Raw genomic sequence first — 18,383 nt, forward strand, 5'->3', positions numbered from 1 at the left:
GGTCCAGCCTGTGAGCTCCTAATTCCAGCCACCGGGTGAGGCCGCCGATCACGCTATCCATCTAACTAGAAGGATTTCTATTCCTAGATTTTCACTCCAACACAGGGCTGAATTATCGTAGCTCGGCGGCCTGGCCGTCACCCCACGGCTCTAATGGGTGCTTACGCAGAGGGCCGCTCTGCAACGGAAGACGCGTATGAGTCCACTTGCAAAGCTGACAACCTTGTGTCACGTTACACATGCATGCACTCGCATGAGTAAGACGGTGCGAACGATGGCAGTGTCGAGCTCTAGGGGCTGTAATATCAGTCAACATGGACCTCCTCGCGAGGCCGGTTAAACTCATTGTCCATATGGACTCTAGCCGTCTTGTACGATGGACTGTGCCTCCACTAAGCCGCGTACCGTTTGCATGAGCGGGTCGTAGCTTCTTATCTTACCAAACGCCACGCACGTTTTTCTATTGGTTTGGCAGGTTTCATGCAATGCTGACGCTCAGTAATTTGACTTGAACGCTCTCTTACCTCTCTCTTTCATATCGAACCTGATCGTCCTCTGTTATCGACCTCCACTCCGATCATCCACCTTCATGGACTTCCTCTGACGATAGCAATCCGCCCGCGACTATGCTCGTATCCGTCCCCTCGATACCGCGACTCATCGTCATCCCGCTCTTCCTTCTTACATGCGGCATCTTCTTCATCCCACACGGCTACCATGGGTCGAGTGCCTTGCATATGCCTTTGTTGACGGGCAAAAACCTCACTGCCACTAGCTCCACCTTCGGCGCACCCGTGCAAGAGTTCTGGTCGGACCTTGTCACGGCCCTAATCGAGTCGCAGCCGCAATGCGAGGCCTTACGCCTCAAAGGCGACGGCGATGCATTGGTGAAGAACTTTCTGCCTCTCGAACCGCATCAGGCGCATCCTGATCAGTTGTTGGACTTCACCGACAAAGAGGAGACCGCTCTGTTCCAGGCTCACTATACTATGCGTAGATGGGCACAGCTTCTGGCGCCAAAGTTACCATTCGCCAAAGGCACAACGGGGATTGTCACCACTGCAGACATCTTCTATATGCCGATATTCCTGGTGTCGCTGCGCATGCTGCGGAGAACTGGCTGTGACTTACCCATGGAAGTCTTCATTGATGACTGGACAAAATACGATCCGGCCATATGCGACACCCTCCTACCGTCCCTGAACGCCCGTTGTGTAGTCTTGTCCAACATCTACGACACAGCCACAAACGCGAAACCACCCAATCACTACCAGTACAAGATCTTCTCCATCCTTTTCTCATCCTTCCAGCATGTTCTGTTTCTCGATAGCGACGCATTCCCGACCCAGGATCCCAGCAAACTCTTCTCCGCCGCACCATATACAACCCACGGCCTAGTCACTTGGCCAGACTTCTGGGCTCAGACGATATCCTCGCATTACTATCACATCGCCGCCATACCAGAAGTCGCCTCTCAATCGAGGCTTTCTACCGAAAGCGGCCAGCTTCTCATCAACAAGGACATCCACCGTGCGTCGCTCCTCATGATGGTGTACTACAACTACTACGGCCCAGACTACTATTACATCCTTCTTAGCCAAGGCAGCCCTGGCGCTGGCGACAAAGAAACTTTCGTACAGGCAGCACTTGCAGTTGGCCTGCCCTACTACCAAGTTCAAACACCTCCCAGTGTTCTTGGCAACCATATGAATGGCACCTACAGGGGCACCGGCATCGCGCAAGCAGACCCGAATCTCGACTACGAATACCTCATTCCAATGCGCAGCCATGTTCACACCGAAACACTCTGGCGAGACGCCGACCTTGCGAAACCGAATGCCGAGATCGAGAAGGGATATGACAGGATACGCAAAGCCCCACATAAGCCATCGATCCTCTTCCTGCATCAAAACAATCTCAAACTTGACCCGGCGAAAATGCTGGACGATAAGAGAGTGTATGGGGATGACGACACTCCGCACAGGATGTGGGGCCCGAACAAAGATATGACGGAAGACCTAGGATACGATGCTGAGCGCAGACTATGGGACGTCATCTCCGAAGAGGGATGCAGGCTGGACACAAGGAGTGAGACATGTACAAAAGTACTGGCGCATGTTCAAGGGGTCTTCTCTTGATGGTCTTCCACGAGTGGCATGAGTTTACGTGATGATTCCGAGAGTATATTTTGGCAAAGGGCTTTGATGTCGTCATTTCCGGAGCAGTTTGTAGTATACCCCCTCTTAAATTCTATATAATGATCTCTCAAAAGTGCAAGAGGTAATGCATGTACCCTTCTACGATGGTCACCTTGATGCATGTGGATGAAGGATTGATGATGCCATAATGAGACTGCAATGAACACGGAATACGAATTGCGTCCAAAAGTGACTGGACGATGGAGAAGAGGGATATCATAAGACGTTTCTGCATTCATGAACTCGTCACGCAGTACATGAGCCCCTTCATGGTCGAGACAACATGGGCCGAGAGGAGGCCAGTAAGACCATGGAACGCCGTCAACCCAGAGAAGCTGAGGAAAAGAAGCAAAGAGACTAAGCAGAGTGATCCATCTCGCTCTGCAACAGGCTCTCCATGATATCATCTTCAGTCACTTGTGTCTTTCTCCTGTCATCTCTGCCAACTGTCAATGTGCTATGTCCAGCTTCAGACTCAGCATCGTCTTCTTCTTCCTCCTCATCGTCGTCATCCTCAAGAGGCATGCGAGTGCCCTCACCCTGCATACCCGCTAGCATAGTGTCTTCATCCTCTTCCTCTTCCTCTTCCTCCTCCTCTTCGTCGTCGGCCTGCGTCACATTAGACTTCCTCTGACTCCGCGATGCAGAGACTTCAGTAGCATCGCCCTCCGTCTCCTCCTCGTTGACTTCTGTTGCGTCGGCAGCAGCAGTCGTTTCGGGTGTGGCTGTGCGCTCTACATCCGTGTCTTGAACTTGTGTAGTCGCCTCGCCCAGTCGCTTAGTTAGCGTAGCTTCCAACTTGATCAATGCGTTGCGCTGGGTAGCGTCCGTGCCAATCTTTCCTTCTACAGCTTCAGAAACCAGCTCATGTAGGGCGCGGAAGCTTTCCTCATCGACTGCGCCCTCTGCTCCCTTGGGAATTGGGCCAGAAGGCGCGATGTATAGTTTACCCAATAGTGAGAGTAAAGGCTTTCGTTCGTCCTTTGAGCATGTGCTTGTCAATGCGCGCTCCAGGATGTCGATCGCGAGCTGGACGTGCGGTTCTTCAGCTTCGGCAATGGTGCTTGTCTTTCCGTCCAGGCCAAGTTCAGTTGCGCCCACGACCTTACGTCCATCAGTCCATTCGGCAAGATGGGCAGTGATGACAGGCCAGCCCACCATCTCGTCTACATCTTCATCCTCGACGTTGTCATCGCGCATGATGAGTAGTTTTGAGATTACTGGCACAGCAATCTCACCCATCAACTTTGCGTTCTTGAGCTTGGAGTGACAGTATACGGGCAGGAAGTAGCTAAGCGCTTGCCTCAGGGCAGGATTCGACGCCGTCTCGGGGTCAAAGTACGTCAGAGTGAAGGCTTTGAGGACTTCGGTGGTCGATAGAGGGGGCAGAATACCCAAAAGGAGAAGTTTAGAGGCCGCGGTGCAAGAGATCAGGCCAATGCGTTTATTGTCCGAACTAAAAGCCTTGAGCAAGATCTTGGTAACGGGACGGATTCGTGGGTTCGTGATGGGTTCTGCATCTTCGGTTGAGGCGTCTGGGTCTGGTATCGTAGGCGTGAGAAGCTGAGGATGTGTAATGATCACATCTGTCAGAACCTGGATGACGATCTCTTTGAGGGCATCATGGCCTTTCATGAAACAGTGGAAGAAGAGATCGAGGTTGTTATCAGCGAGGTCCTGCTTCTTGTCAGTAAAACTTCATGGGTGGGAAGAAGCTCCTTGACTTACCTTGCTCAGGAGGGCTGCGAGACCCAAGCAGATGACACCACGCTCTCGAATCATAGCCTGGTGAGCTTGAACAGCAGGGATAATGAGTGTGTTGAGGATACTGGTGAGTGAGGTGTCTGACTCTAAATCGCCTTCCACGTTCTGGAGTGTGCATTGAGCAATATGTAGACACTTTGAGTATACCATCACCTCGCGGATCTGTCGCTCTTCTTTCTCTTCTTCGGTGAGATTCTCGGAAGCCTTTGCGGTCTTGGGCTTGATCAATGGTGCATCCCCATCGGTATCAGATTGCGCAGAATGGAAGCTCTCTTCAGCGTCCTCGCCAGTGACTGTAGCGTCATCGGAGTCCAGTAAAGAGTCGCGGACATCCGCAATGGCCTCTACGATGAGAGCACAGAAGTCTGATTCGCCACGGGCTCCACAGACCTTGCGCAACACCTCGATGGCGAGCTTGGTGCACTCTTCCGGCAGCTGAGCCTTGGCAATGGCTTCACGCATGATGTTGTACATTTGCCTACGCCCCATCTCGTCTGTATAGTCAAGGGTGTGAGCAATGTGGAGCAGTTGCTGAACAATGAAGTCTTGCTCCTCGACGTCTTCTTGTGCTTCTTCAGTCTCTGGGTCATTCTCTTCCAGGACAGCAACCTTGTCCACCAATTCCATCAGAGAATTGAGCTCTCTCTGTAAGACAAAAGCAAACATGGTGACTTCTGGCATCTTATCTTCGACCATGCCTCGAACTCTCTCGTCGTCAGTGCTGTGACTGTAATCGTTCAGTGTGCGTGCAATAAAGGCCGTCTGCGCATCGAGGTTGTTCCAGAATTCATGATCGAATGTGATTTCTTTGCGGTAGTCTGGCCGGCCATCCCAGAACTGACGCATCGCTTCGTGAGCCATGCCCTCTTCTTCCCCGGATCTGGTGACGTCAATACGCTCGAGCAGCTCGCAGAGTGCTTCTAGGTTTGGCGGAGCAACGTCTCCCGGCTTCTTTTCTTCTTCTGGCCGGGTATCGCGCGAAGAGGCACAGTCCTCAAGCCAGCGTTCACGGAACAGGATGGCGGCAGCCTTGCGTACAAGGTCGTCTCGATCACGGAGACCCCATCGGATGAGCTTCTCGCGCTCGACAAGCGACATGTGGCGGAAGTCGCCCAGAGCAGGTAGGATCTTGCCGTAAACTAATCGGCGAGTGGTAGCGTCCATGTCTCGAGCTCGCTCCAGGATGTAACGGAGGGTGGATGGCCACAGTGGTAGGTTTAGCAGAACAGCACGTCGCACTTCGGCACTCGGATCATTAATCATAATGTCCAAAAGCTTGTCGAGAATACCACCAGCGGCCTCATCATCGCTATCCTCGTCGTCTTGTTCTTCATCATCATTACCAGCCAGGCGGCCCAAGCCCAAGATGGCCTGCACGCGCACTGTTGGCTCTTTGTCTCGCAGACGCTTCAAGAAACCCAGTCTTATTAGGTCAAATATATCGTCGTCGATGGTTGTGAGGCTGTTTACGATGTGCGCGACCGTTTGTGTGGCTCGGAAACGGACCGTCTTGTCCTTTGCCGTCAGAAGGGCGAGAATAGTGGTGAGGATGTTTGATGTGAGCCGACTGCTGGGCGTTTCGTGGAATGCTGTGGCTTCTTCTTCCGACTCGGCAGCGAATATGGTTTGATCTTTCTCAGAGGCATGCTTCAAGAATAGGCCCAAGAAACGAATCACCCTGTCTCCGACCGGTTCGCTCTTCTTGACGGCCATGATCCTCAGTACGCATCGCACTACCTCGGTATTGAACTCCTCCTCATCAAAGTCTTCCTGCTCCTCGCCTTTGGACTTCTTCCCGCTCTTGCCGGTGTCTGGTGGTTCGAAGCAGCATGCTTCTTGTATCTTTCTGAGGTTTACGATGAGCTTCCTTTGTGTCGCAGTCGTTCTTTGCGCATCGCTGAAGACCTGGGCGATCTTTGTTCGGAGGGAGGTGACGGGGCCTTCATCGGGGATTTCGACTGCGTTCGAGGACTGCCTGGCGGACGATGCGCGTGTGGACTTGGTGGTGCGTGTTGTCGAAGAGGTTGATGTCCGCGGTGCACGCGTCGATGTGCGGCCGACCATGTTGGCGAGGTCGTTAGCTGAGTGTCTTGTCGCAAGGTCTTGACATGAGAATGCGGCCGTCCGTGTTGTTGTTCTACTGTTTACCGTGACCCCACGCGGCAACAACTCGTGGCTGCAGGGGTCTCACGGCGACAGGGGTCCTGCAGTTGCGACATCGGGCGAAAGCGCGTTGATTCGCCGGCCAGCCGAATGGCATCATCGTGAATCTTTAGCACTCGGACTTTCCCATGCTGACTTGTTTGCCTCTCTCTTCAAGCAACAATGTTCAGGACGGCAGCGCGGAGTTTCGCCGCCACGACATGGCGGAATGCTGAAAGCCTCAGCCAGATAGAGGCTGCACAGCAAACCGCCATCAACATCTCCCAGGCCCAAGGCATTGGACAGCGGGGTTTCTTGGATGGTACCGTGTTTGACAAGCATACCTAAAGGCGCTATACTGACCCTTCTGTAAAGCGATCGGAAAAACCCCCCTCATCCGCCTCAAGCGCCTCTCCGAAGAGACCGGCTGCAATGTCCTCGGAAAGGCCGAATTCCAAAACCCCGGTGGCTCTGTAAAGGACCGCGCCGCCCTCTTCGTCGTCGAAAACGCCGAGCGCCAGGGCCTCTTGAAGCCTGGCGGTACCGTCATCGAAGGCACCGCTGGAAACACTGGTATCGGTCTTGCACACGTCTGTCGCTCGAAAGGATACCGGTTGGTAATCTACATGCCCAACACACAATCGCAGGGAAAGATAGATTTGTTGCGCTTGCTCGGTGCAGAGGTATACCCGGTACCGGCAGTAGCGTTTGATAACCCGGAGAACTACAACCATCAGGCGAAGCGACACGCGGATAGATTAGAGAATGCGGTTTGGACGAATCAATTTGATAATGTGGCAAACAGGCAGGCCCATATCGAGACCACTGGTCCCGAGATCTGGCATCAGACAGGTGGAAAGCTCGACGCTTTCACCTGCGCCACTGGCACTGGAGGCTCGCTTGCGGGTGTGACGCGGTACCTCAAGGAGAAGAGTGGCGGAAAGGTCAAGAGCTTCCTAGCTGACCCCCCAGGTTCGGTTCTGCATTCCTATATCCAGAGTGGCGGCAAGCTTCAGGAACGGGCTGGTGGCTCAATAACCGAGGGCATTGGCCAGGGTCGTGTAACAGAGAACCTGAAGCCTGATATCGACCTTTTGGATGGCTCAGTACACATTAGTGACGAGAAAACCATTGAGATGGTATACCGATGTCTGGACGAGGAGGGTCTATACCTAGGCGCAAGTTCATGCCTCAATGTTGTGGCAGCCAAGGAAGTAGCAGAGAAGATGGGCAAGGGATCAACTGTCGTCACTTTGCTGTGCGACGGCGCATACAGATATGCTGATCGCCTCTTCTCAAAGAAGTGGTTAGAGCAGAAGAAGCTGTACGATGCGATACCTGAGCGATTGCGCCGATACATCGTACTGGAGTAGAAAGCCAGAAACATATACATAATGCAATAACATCCATTTACAATACACATCTTCGGGACTCTCCCCTCTATATTGTACTACAACTACACTGTACAAGATGTAATCTCTAGAACGCCTATCTATAGCTGAGCCTACGCATCTAGATCATCGGGCTCCCGCTAGCAAACCCATTAGCTACGGCCGTTATCAGTTGATTGGCAATGGCAGTCTTCGGCGGCAATCTCAGCCCACCCTCCTTGTACTCCGGCCCAGCATCATCTCCAAGTCCACTAGTACCGATGCGAAGCGCCTCTCTGATTTCGTCTGCTGTGAACCACTTCGCATCTTCCAGCTCAGCGTCATGTCCGAGGTGAATCGTTTCCCCATCTGGAATGGCTTGCCCAATTGCGCCAATCATGAGATTAGCAGGGTAAGGCCACGGCTGAGTGCTGTGAATAACAACACGACCGAGATGGATACCAGATTCTTCCCAGACTTCGCGACGTACGGCTTCTTCGACACTCTCGGCGGGTTCGAGAAAACCAGCTAGTGTGGAGTAGAAGTGGGCAGGCCAGCGCTTCTGGCGCCCTAGTAGGATCTTCGTGCCGTCGGCAGATACGACCGCCATGATGACTGTAGGGTCTGTTCTAGGAAAGCACAGGTTCGAAATACCGGTTCGGGTCGCGCAGGGTGGGCGCTCGCCTTGGTCGACTTCGGACGCGATGTCCTTGGGCGGGCAAGTGCGCTTGAAACCGGCGTTGACAGAGAGAGTCTTGTAGCCGCAAGAAGCGCAGAAGGGGTTTCGTTCGTTCCAATCGAGAAGATGTCGGGCTTCCGCATAGATGGCCGCTGTGGAGTGTCAGACAAGGATCCTAGAGACAGATCAGAATGAATCAGCGGTAACGCACCTTCCTCAGCCTGCAGACTCAGGTTCATTCTACCCTTACTAAACTCCAAACCCGTGCTTGCCATTCGCTCGAGCAGTTCCTCTGCCTTCTCCTTCACACTCTCCTTGGGTGTGACATCGACGGCGAACCACGGTTGTCCTTTGTAATGCTCCTTATACTTGAATCCATCTTTCCGTTCGTCCAAACCCAAGAAAATTACCTGCGGAACGTACAAACTCGAGTTGTACTGCGCAATGACTTCTTCCTCCGACTTCTCGAATGGGTTCTCGCCGATGATTGGCTTTACGTCGGAAAAGCTGCAGCGTGCGAGCTCAGTACCGGACTTGGTAAGGGGTTCGAGTTTGTTGAATAGCAAGAAAGTTGTGCTGGGATGATTGAGTGCCGAGGAGAGGAATTGGTGGTCGGGACGCAGAAAGCCCACGCGATTGAGTGGGGAGCCTGCATAATCATATCAGGAACGGGTTGCAGAAGGGGTATAGGTGGGTCATCTAGGTACCAGAGAAGTAGTTGGCAACTTCCTTTCCGAACCGACGGCTCAGCATCGAATCTACTTCTGGATGCGCTGGCTCGGGAAGCTCAGGTTGCGGTGGCATCGTCTGGTATACTATGACTTCTCTTAGCCTTGAACACTATGCTGAGAGAGAGAGGGTCGAATTGGTAGTATGGAGACTCTAGAGAAATGCAGATACAAGATTAAGGGCAAATGCTACTGAAGGCAAGGCGACTGACGTCTTCGCTTTGCTTTGCCCCACGCCGCTAGATGGCGTGCATTACAAACCATGAGATGCGTGTCGAGTTCCGAGGCCTCGGTTCATTTCCGAAGCTTCTAACCTTATCGATAGCTCTATTTGGACTTCTGGCAACACATACAGCCTCTTGCAGGACTCTCTACATGGAGCTGAGACAACAACTATGAGTCGCTTCTATGTGCGTAATCCCAAGAGCCTTTCATTATTGTGCGTAAGGTCACGCGAGTTTGCGACTAACCCACGTCCTCCAGTTCGGCGACGACTCGCGTTCCGCATCCAGCGACAACGATAATGACGACGAAGACAACCTCTCCACTCTCCCATTCGCGACGCCCCTACGCCGATCAGATTTCCTCGCCCCGAACTTCTCACCTGCAACGTATCTCTCTACGCTACACAACCGGCACCAGACTCTCGAAGACCTGCGTTCGGAACTGCGGTCGCGGTCGCAGCTTCTCTCAAAAGAGCTGTTAGACCTCGTCAACAGCAACTACCAAGACTTCCTCAATTTGGGCAACAGTCTACATGGCGGCGAGGAAAAGGTAGAAGGAGCGCGAGTAGGACTGCTGGGGTTCAGGAAGGAAGTTGGTGGCATGGCCGGTGTGGTGGGGAAGAGAGAAGAAGAAGTCGGGGAATTGCTACAAGAAAGGAGAGATGTTAGAGCCAAGATTGACTTGGGGAGGCGTCTGGTCGACTACGACGCTAGGCTCAAAGAATTGGAGGCCGAACTTTTGATTGAGACGGCGGGGCACGAGACGATCATCCTCGGAGAAGAGGTCTCGGATAGCGAGGACGAGGAAGATGAAGATGAGGAAGAAGAGGGTTACGGTGTGTCGGTTGCAAAGTTGAGGCGGAACGTCGTGCACTACCGATTAGTGGTAGGATTGCAGAAAGAGTTGGGCGAGCATCCATTCGTGGCAGCCCAGGCAGCCAGAATCGCAAAGGTGCGGAGTACCTTGTTGATGGACCTGAGTACTGCATTGCAGCAGGCCAAGACTGCTAATAAGCCTGACGCTGGTCGCGTGATGAAAGTCATGAAGATCTACGCGGACATGGAGGAATCTGCTGAGGCAGTCAACGTCTTCAAAACACTCAAGTCACCATAAGAGAAGATATTGTCCAGCATAGCGACGGCGTTCGGTATGGTACATTGGTCATACACCCCAGAAAGCTACATTTACAAAGGTCCGCTCAACTCCTTTGGTGATATCGAGTCCGGTCCTTTATAGTCCCCGCTCAACGTAAAACCGGGTGCGTTCGTCGAACTAAGCACCACCTCGTGAATCTCCTTGGTAATACGATCGCTCATTTGCGCCATTTCCTTCTTTATCGCATCCAGGAATCCCCTGATATTGTTCTGCATCTCTTCTGGCGTGAATCCTAATTGTCCAACTGCCATACGAATCACACCCAGGCGTTCTCTGTACTCGCTACCACCAACCATATTTCGGACAGTGATGCCCACATTCGTAACGACCGTTCCTGCCTTTGTGCTCGGCATCAAGCCTTTGGGACCTAGCAGCCTTCCCAACCCCGCCTTGTTCATCTTCTGCAGACTATCAATGTGGCAGATACACCGATCGAAATCGATCTTCCCCTCTTTGATCTGGTTGAAAACTTCGTCCTCGCCTACAAGCGTAGCACCAGCTGCTCTTGCTTCAGCAGCGGGTTTTGAGTCGGGAGCGGCGATGACGCAGATTCGTATATCGGTCTTGACAGGGTGCGGGAGTCGTAATCGGTTTCGTATGACGGGTCCGTTCTTGAGTGTGCGTAGGCGGACATGTAGTTCGTATTTGGAGGAAGACGGGTTTCGCCCTACTTCAAAGGCGCGGATATAACTGTTCCACCGTCAGCCCTCTATCTTCCCACTTCCTTGTACATGATCTAAATAGAACGTACTGCATTGCATCGATAAGCGAGAATTTCTCGGCCTTCTTCAGGTCATATTGCAAGAACGTGTTTCGCGCCTTCTTCTTTTTCTTGGGTTGGGCTTTTGTGGTTGCGCATCGTACCGTCTGGTACGGTATTGAAGCGAAGCGCGGGACTTCTGATCTCGAGGCGGCAATGAATGATATAGTGAGTCTGCTCAAAGGAGCTAGTAGCGATCGTGGGTGTGCCATTGGTGCTCTTGCGGATGTAGGTGTTCGTTGCGACAGTGCCAAAAGTTCGGTCGGCGATTCGGGAATGCCAAGACATGGGTGGCGCTAGCATCCCACACCTTTGCTGTCTTCTTGTACCAAGACATCTTTGTTCCGTCACATCATCCGATGACCAGCTGTCAAATACGTGTGCTGTTACCTTGAATCCATCCGAGACTATCCCAACTGAGCCATTCGTGAGGCAGCGAGGCAGGAGCAAACCGACGAGCTCGACCAAACCCAACAACACACGACACGTCCGGGGTCAAGGCTTCGTCCACAGCAAAGAGGCAATCATACGAACAAGGCTGCACTCATTCTGAGCTCGAGCATCTAATACCCATTTAATGATGGAATACGGAATACGCCCACCGCTATGAGAACTTAGGATAAAGCGCAATATGCTTTACGCGGTACTCATTCGGGAAACGCTGCTTTTATACAGCAAGCAATGAACAACACAACTTTTGATAGAACTCGGTTGAGTAGCACATGAGACTCACCAGGTTCTGTATGTAGCCACGGCACGGTCGCCTCAAGCTTGACAGTAAGCAAAGGCGGTCATGTCAGCAACTGACTCATAGTTGCACGTTTGTATGCTGGAATATGCAGTGAGCATACCGTTGCCTAGCTTCATGAAGCTTGGTGTCGAGACCTAAAGCCTTCTGATTTGCACGACTATGATTTCGGAACAGCCGCGGTGAAGACATCTTTTATTGGGTGTCAGCCTACTCTGCGCGGCTGGTTCTCATTGGTGCATGAAACAAGTCCCTCAACACAGAGGTGTACAGATATAAGAGTCACGAAGCATCGGAATAACTAGACCAGTCGTGGACAGCTGAGTTCTTACGCTAAGCCATATCCAGTGATTACCGAGCTTAACGAATGCCGATTGGACCTTTCGTCTAGTCTATTCCGATGTATATCAGCCTTCAGAGGCTGAACAGAGAGTATTATAAAGGTTGATAAGGCCCTGTGAGAACTAGAAACCTCCTCTCACAGCATTTGGCAACTATGGATCACACAATCTTCACACCGCAGCTAAAATTGACGCGGATCATGGCAGCAGAGAGAGGAAGCCAAGAATTTGAGTGGCTACACCAACTACGCAGCGACGAGAAGGCCGCATTTTGGAGGTAGGTGGTCCCATCTTCTGCTATCATCCAACCATATACCGCGCATCATGCCCAGGTGTATATCGGGACCGGACTAATTCCGTTTAGCATTGACGGAATCGCCAAGACCGTCGAAGACACCGAAAGGTTCACCAAATACGCCCTGCCAGTTACGGTCAGTGAAGGCGAAACCAAGTCTTACCGAGTATCCTATGCTGTACACGAGTTGCTCTTGTCTCCCGGACAAGAGGGCGCAGACAAAGACTCGATTCCAACTCGCTTCATTGGTCATATCGGTGTTAAATCTCTCGGCGATCGGAGCCTCACCTTACGATCCGACATTCTGCCTCCTTCCTCATTCGAATCGAAATGTCTCACCGTCGAACTTGGTTATAGCTATCTACCCTCTGCTTGGGGTAAGGGTTACGCAACAAGTGCCGTAAAAGCACTCATCGAAGCTTGCAAGAAAGAAAGATCTTTCTGGGATCCATACGACAAAGTATTCGTACGAGCTATTGTCAACTCTGAGAACCCCGCGAGTCGGCGTGTGATGGAAAAGGGTGGTATGAAGGAGCTGGGCGTGCACGTCTGGGAGGGTGAAAAGATATTCGTAGCAGGAAGATGGAGGACGAGGGATGATTTGCATGTTTATGGAACGTTTGTCGTTGAGTAATGGGCTACTGATCGTCCATTGATTTATACATTCCCATATATTTACCAGGCACAACTGAAAATAATTACTACGTTCCACTGGTGGAATGGCTCGAGTCGTTTTCCGAAGATCTGGGACCGTGTTCTCTGACGCGCTCGCCACTACCACTATCTCTTGAGCGAGCTTGAGCTTCTGGGTCTGGATATCTTCTTTGTTTCTTTGACTTAGTTCTTCTCTTTTGGCTATCTCTGCGCCACCTTCGAATGTCGCGAATTATGCTCATCGGACTAGTACCAAGCGCTTGGTACCCAAATTTTGCGAGTGGAATGAGAAGTATGGCGTTCGAAGAAAGTACAAGTATGGTTATTATAATGGTGAAGCCTTTATCAATGCCACGTAGCCAGAGTAAGATGACAGGACTAAGAAGGGTAGCAATAAGCGCTCCTACTAGCACAACTGGGAAGACAATGACGAAAACCTTAGTAGATTTTCCGGATAGAAACCTGCCGATCGTGGTGTGTAGCCATGCTAGCACTATTCGTGTCGGTATTGGCTGATTGTGCGGGACGTGCGATTCAGCATGGATTTGACCCAAGATCTGGGTCTTATATTCGATGAGGCGAGAGCTGCGAATGCTGAGGCGCATAGTGTAAGCTATAAAGACAGTGGCCACAGCAGCGAGTGTGAAGACGTAAAGCGGCACTCCGTCGCTCAGTTCTTTGACTTGCATACTGAAAAGGCTTGCAACGAAGGACAGCGGGATGAAGACGAATGCTAGCTCGGTAAGTTTAGACACGCTTTCAGCCTCCGCAATGCTTCTTCGGCTGTCAACTATCTGCATCTCGGTAAGCAATGCTGTAGAGGATCTTTCGACGAGATTAAGACAGTTCCTCAAGGTTTGACTCGTGTCCCTTGCGAGTCTCTCCGATGGTAATTCGGTCCGTTGATTGCCGCCAAGGTAAAAAAGTTCCTTGTCATTCTGGAAGTGTGTCAAGGACCGCAGTTGCTGGTCGACCTCTGCAAGACTGGAATTGAAGCGATGAAGTAGCTTTCTCCAGTATGTAACCCGCTGTTGCATCACATCTTCATCCAGCGTGTCTTGGCGTATGCGATGCAATGAGTCGCGTATGACATCGGTCAGATTATGACAATCATCGTGAATGATCCTGAAAAGTATCTGGAGTGGGTCTAATAGCACGTTCACGAAGTCAGTGTATGTCTCACACGCAATCCGTACAGAGACGCTCACCGTGTATCTTTTCCTTGCCTTTTCCCGTTGGCTGCAAAGCAGCTTGGAACTCTCCGATTACAGAGAAGGGAATATGGAGGCGCTCGATATACGCTGGCATATCAAGCGTGGTAAATGTGTCGCCGAGCATCGCGGAAGATGAGGATCCAGCTTTGATAGGATGATATGGAATTACCCGGTCATAATCATGGGCTCGGTACTCCAAAGAATGGATACTCCTTGCCCGATCCATATCGATTTTGTCTGCTGTGTTGTGTGTGGCTCGAGTCGGTGAGATGCCACTTTTGCGGTTCCGGCTTGACATCCGTTTGATAACAAATCTTGTATTTCGCTGTCGAGGTCCTGTCGCTGATGAGATTACTCCTATAGCGTCAGCTGTAGCACCCGTGACATACGCACGGCTCGTCTTAGCTTCGGCCGATGAGTCTAGAAATGTTATACCCGCAGGCCGTTTTGCTGAGTCGGCTAATAAATTGTTAGTCTTTCTGGGTCACTCAACTGAACGTGATCGCGGTACAGTTTCCTTACGCCTACATATGAAATCTGAAAGTCGATGCTCCTGTCGAACGACTGATTGCTTATAAAATTTACGCAAGACGTGCAGATTGGAAGAATCTCATACGCTCTGTGTGCGGCGTTGCGAGAATATTTATGTTCTAGGAAATGCTCATACTTACAGGGGTGGGTATTGGGTGAATCAGCATGTGGTAGCGGATCATCCGCTGCAACATTTACATTTGATGCGAGCGAAGATCTTGCAGATTTTGGATGCGCAGCCGCAGTAGAGAGCGGCCGTTGTTGCGCAACCCAGCCTTCAATGCTATGGTTCTGAGGTTCCTCTGTGTTCGGAGCATTGACGCGTACTATCTTGAGTTTGGAACGAGCGGCATCCTTCTGCTGGTCTTGATCGGTACTCCACCCAACTCTGGTGAAGGGCAGCGGATCGAGTAGCACAATAGCTGGAATCGTCAGAATATGTGCAACCAGTTTTGGAGTGATTTGGGAGATTCCCTTCGCATACCAAATTTACAGCCGTCAATCCACCGTGTGAAGATTGTCACCCTCTCTTCCCATGCAATAGGGTACTCGGTGTCAGAGCCCTTTAGATAAGCTCCAGGACATGGGCATAATGTCACGTTGCGACGCAAGATGTTGGCAGTTGTTTGCAACTCATGTACCTTCCCACAACCTTCCAGCATACAATTGACTTTCGGACGTAGATCGCGGAGCAGCTGACTGCGGAAGTTTGAAGCCACGGGAAGTAAAGGGATTACAGGCCGGAACCAGGTCAACGAAGAACAATCAGGGCTAGAAGAGTGATTCAGCCATCGCCCTGGCGTCTTGTCTTCGGAGGATTCGTCTGCAAAGCCAGAGCCATCCAAATGTTTTTCGAACACACCTGGTGGAATTTGGAAGGCGGCACCTAGGTAATCAATTAATGAAGGATTTAGATCTTCTACAAAGATCATTCTGAGATGACACCGAGCTGGAGTACGTCGCAATGTATTCCGGAATTCCTCATATGTCGGTGCCGAGTGCGAATGTGCGTCAGGCCAGAGAATTTGGGGAGCAGAGGCACTAGGCTGCTGTGTCTCGAGTATATCATACAAAATGATGTGTGAACTCCAAATGTGCCGTGTAGTTACAGCACTAGCATGGTGTAGATTCGAAAAGCGGTCGGCCGATGTGAGCAAACTCATGCGATAGGTATGTGCCTCATTGTTGTTCGTCGCCTGTTGCACCTCCTGCACTTGCTGCTTTGGGTTTTGTCGAAGCTTTCCGCTTGACTCTAAGGCTATCAAGACTGCTTTCCAGAGCTTGCTCAGCTCTGGCCGTCGCGGTGTATCGCCTTCGGGTCGCTGCCTGATTGGTTCACGCTCTGGTGAAAGCGATTGCTGTGATCGCTCCCTTGCAGCTTCGTCCTTCACTTTCTGGGGTTCTTCTCTTTTAATCACTTCTTCTTCGGAGACTAAGTCCGCTCGTAATCTTGCTCTCCCATGTTCGCGCTCCCCTCTAGGGAGAGCTGCGCGGTCTGGTTGCACTGTTGAATGTTTCTCAGACTTGGGCTCGCTAGTCTGGCGTAGACTTCGGCTGGACAGCTGATCTATTGAAGAGGAACGAGATGAGGGTAGAGCGATTGCGCTTGCATTGGCCGTCCGGCATTCCGACGGTAATCGTCTCGGGTGGCGCGTCTGTAGATCATCAAGTGATGTGCGGGGTCTTGCCTGTTGTTGAAGGATGAGAGATGGTGCGGATCTCGTCAAGATCTTACTGCGGTAATCTGCATTTGAAGTTCTAGAGTGTCCAGACCTGCAGCCATCAATCGATCCGTCCTTGGCCTTGTAGTTTGCCCATGGAGGAGCGTCATCTTGGCCATTGTACTGGTGCAAATTCTCAATTGCTGGCGCATCGTCTCGCGTATGACCCGGTGACTCTTTAGAACTGTATTTACTGTCTTCTAAGCTCCTCTCATGACCACATGTTGCTTGTTGGTCGTCCTCCTCCATCTCTGCGCCTACGGCCCACGCTCGTGTTTACCGGCAAGGCAACGTTGACCCCTGCAATTTTTTTTTGTCTGGCGCTCGCTAATCTGTCCAGGGTTTGTGTTCTGCGTTTCTGCGTTTCTGCGCATTAACCAGAAAGGCGTTGTATGCCCTTTGTTGTATCGTGGTTTGTGGCTGCTAGCGTCGAATTCGGCTGAAGAAGTACAGGTCAGCGTTCTGCATGGATACAGTTTTGCGTTTGTGGATGTGTCACAAATCTGAGGCCGGCCGTGAGCCCAGTGACAAGCGGACTATCTAGTATCGAGGTAAGCGCCTGGTGGCACAGTGCGTGCAGTGTGCGTGCAGCTACATGCATGCAACGTATCACACATACGACAAAACGTCTGCGGGGCGTCTCAAAAACCAGTCGAGAGCCGCACTTTCCTGCAAGGACATCAACACCACATCGCTTGGAACCTGTTCAACCACATCTACTGTATGAAGGAGCGAATATCAGCTTCAAAGCTAAATATTACATACTTCAGATGCGTGTTGTGAACCGGCTCTAATCGCTGGATTCTTGGATACCGAGGTAGCGATGGCGAATCTACACTTTGCAGTGTCTCTTCAAAGTCAGTCAATCTAATACGTGTATAGTTCGATGTCTAAACTGACCATGTCAATAGGACTGATTCCATTCTTCGGTTACCACCATATGTTGATGATTCTGTTGGCTATTGTGATTGTATTGAATTGTAAGCTGTTGATCCAACGTGCATGAATTAGCCGTATCATACTCACTGTATCTATAGCAATATCTCTGGCTGGGTGCGCAAGCTATTCGACCATGACGAACATCTACGTCCTCGGTTTATCGTATAGCAATTCGACCTCGAAACGCACTACTGAAGGTCATGATGTGTTGCTTGACGCATTAAACAACTTGAAAGGATCCGCCGAGCTTGAAGTCCGAGCGGGCTATTTTGGGATGTGCGTGCGCCAGCGTGGTGTCGTCTGGCTTTGTAGCTCTGACCACAATGGTTTGGCGCAGCAAATCGGGTTCGAAAATGACCCGCTGAACTTGATAGGCGCTGCTGCAAAGTTCAAGAACGAAGTTCTCTTCTCCGGTCTTCTTTTCATTGCTGTAGTTCTCGCATTTGTCACCATACTGCTCCTCGCAACATTCCCAGGGTGGCACGAAGAGCGAGATGAGAGAACTGGTTCTGACATAGATATAAGACCCTTCCCGTCGCGCCCAGTTTCACAAGTTGCCCTCGCAGCGAGCTTTGTCGCTGCGGCACAGTTACTTATCGCGAGTTTGTGGCAACATGTGGGATCTGTAGGGGCAGCTGCAATGGCCGAGTCAGCCAATTACGGGAATATTCGAACGGATATTGGAGTCAGCGCAATCACTATGGTCTGGGTTGCCTTTACTTTACAGATTACTGTTGCTATAGGTCTGCTAGTTATGGTTCTTTCCATTATCATATTGGATAGATTGACGGACAACGATTAAGGTCGCGCGCCAGAAGCGCAGGAGTACAGGAACAGTGGTGACAAGAGTTTATGGTGGGAGGCTCTGGGCTTCATCAGATCTATAAGGAGAGAAATGACGTATGGCGGAGTTAGATTC

The 18,383-nt window shown here is 51.3% G+C and overlaps 9 protein-coding genes across 9 annotated transcripts; 5 read left to right on the plus strand and 4 right to left on the minus strand.

Annotated features, from left to right (window-relative positions):
* The first annotated feature begins 353 nt into the window (after positions 1 to 353).
* On the plus strand, positions 354 to 2,347 carry BKA58DRAFT_18476 (mannosyltransferase putative-domain-containing protein). The gene has a single exon (XM_046165452.1). The coding sequence runs from the start codon at positions 627 to 629 to the stop codon at positions 2,136 to 2,138; it is 1,512 nt and encodes a 503-aa protein (XP_046031245.1). The 5' UTR covers positions 354 to 626; the 3' UTR covers positions 2,139 to 2,347.
* A 208-nt stretch (positions 2,348 to 2,555) lies between these two features.
* On the minus strand, positions 2,556 to 6,026 carry BKA58DRAFT_303104 (nuclear condensing complex subunit; the record flags this gene model as incomplete). The annotated part of the gene is made up of 2 exons (XM_046166956.1): positions 2,556 to 3,875; positions 3,927 to 6,026. The coding sequence occupies 2 exons, from the start codon at positions 6,024 to 6,026 to the stop codon at positions 2,556 to 2,558; spliced, it is 3,420 nt and encodes a 1,139-aa protein (XP_046031246.1).
* Positions 6,027 to 6,194: 168 nt separating this feature from the next.
* On the plus strand, positions 6,195 to 7,520 carry BKA58DRAFT_373210 (tryptophan synthase beta subunit-like PLP-dependent enzyme). Its single transcript, XM_046169193.1, has 2 exons — positions 6,195 to 6,426; positions 6,480 to 7,520. Exons 1-2 carry the CDS (start codon positions 6,288 to 6,290, stop codon positions 7,475 to 7,477), a joined length of 1,137 nt encoding a protein of 378 aa, XP_046031247.1. The 5' UTR covers positions 6,195 to 6,287; the 3' UTR covers positions 7,478 to 7,520.
* Positions 7,521 to 7,546: 26 nt separating this feature from the next.
* On the minus strand, positions 7,547 to 9,151 carry BKA58DRAFT_18494 (NUDIX hydrolase domain-like protein). The gene is made up of 3 exons (XM_046165460.1): positions 8,861 to 9,151; positions 8,365 to 8,802; positions 7,547 to 8,305 (listed from the first exon to the last, which is right to left on the minus strand). The coding sequence occupies exons 1-3, from the start codon at positions 8,955 to 8,957 to the stop codon at positions 7,617 to 7,619; spliced, it is 1,224 nt and encodes a 407-aa protein (XP_046031248.1). The 5' UTR covers positions 8,958 to 9,151; the 3' UTR covers positions 7,547 to 7,616.
* A 1-nt stretch (position 9,152) lies between these two features.
* Positions 9,153 to 10,395, plus strand: BKA58DRAFT_18507 (oligomeric golgi complex component, COG2-domain-containing protein). Its single transcript, XM_046165462.1, has 2 exons — positions 9,153 to 9,291; positions 9,365 to 10,395. The coding sequence occupies exons 1-2, from the start codon at positions 9,277 to 9,279 to the stop codon at positions 10,217 to 10,219; spliced, it is 870 nt and encodes a 289-aa protein (XP_046031249.1). The 5' UTR covers positions 9,153 to 9,276; the 3' UTR covers positions 10,220 to 10,395.
* Positions 10,255 to 11,296, minus strand: BKA58DRAFT_18486 (ribosomal protein L1-like protein). The gene is made up of 2 exons (XM_046165456.1): positions 11,013 to 11,296; positions 10,255 to 10,951 (listed from the first exon to the last, which is right to left on the minus strand). The coding sequence occupies exons 1-2, from the start codon at positions 11,231 to 11,233 to the stop codon at positions 10,291 to 10,293; spliced, it is 882 nt and encodes a 293-aa protein (XP_046031250.1). The 5' UTR covers positions 11,234 to 11,296; the 3' UTR covers positions 10,255 to 10,290.
* Positions 11,297 to 11,920: 624 nt separating this feature from the next.
* On the plus strand, positions 11,921 to 13,073 carry BKA58DRAFT_18530 (GNAT domain-containing protein). Its single transcript, XM_046165466.1, has 2 exons — positions 11,921 to 12,387; positions 12,475 to 13,073. The coding sequence occupies exons 1-2, from the start codon at positions 12,266 to 12,268 to the stop codon at positions 13,037 to 13,039; spliced, it is 687 nt and encodes a 228-aa protein (XP_046031251.1). The 5' UTR covers positions 11,921 to 12,265; the 3' UTR covers positions 13,040 to 13,073.
* BKA58DRAFT_18545 (uncharacterized protein) lies at positions 12,958 to 17,126 on the minus strand. The gene is made up of 4 exons (XM_046165473.1): positions 15,289 to 17,126; positions 14,945 to 15,226; positions 14,268 to 14,732; positions 12,958 to 14,206 (listed from the first exon to the last, which is right to left on the minus strand). Exons 1-4 carry the CDS (start codon positions 16,772 to 16,774, stop codon positions 13,107 to 13,109), a joined length of 3,333 nt encoding a protein of 1,110 aa, XP_046031252.1. The 5' UTR covers positions 16,775 to 17,126; the 3' UTR covers positions 12,958 to 13,106.
* On the plus strand, positions 17,062 to 18,347 carry BKA58DRAFT_18540 (Ca2+ regulator and membrane fusion protein Fig1-domain-containing protein). The gene is made up of 3 exons (XM_046165469.1): positions 17,062 to 17,382; positions 17,437 to 17,505; positions 17,563 to 18,347. Exons 1-3 carry the CDS (start codon positions 17,349 to 17,351, stop codon positions 18,264 to 18,266), a joined length of 807 nt encoding a protein of 268 aa, XP_046031253.1. The 5' UTR covers positions 17,062 to 17,348; the 3' UTR covers positions 18,267 to 18,347.
* The last annotated feature ends 36 nt before the right edge of the window (positions 18,348 to 18,383 follow it).

The sequence above is a fragment of the Alternaria rosae genome, assembly GCF_020736505.1.
Source record: "Alternaria rosae strain MPI-PUGE-AT-0040 chromosome Unknown BKA58scaffold_1, whole genome shotgun sequence".
Taxonomy (NCBI): Eukaryota; Fungi; Ascomycota; class Dothideomycetes; order Pleosporales; family Pleosporaceae; genus Alternaria; species Alternaria rosae.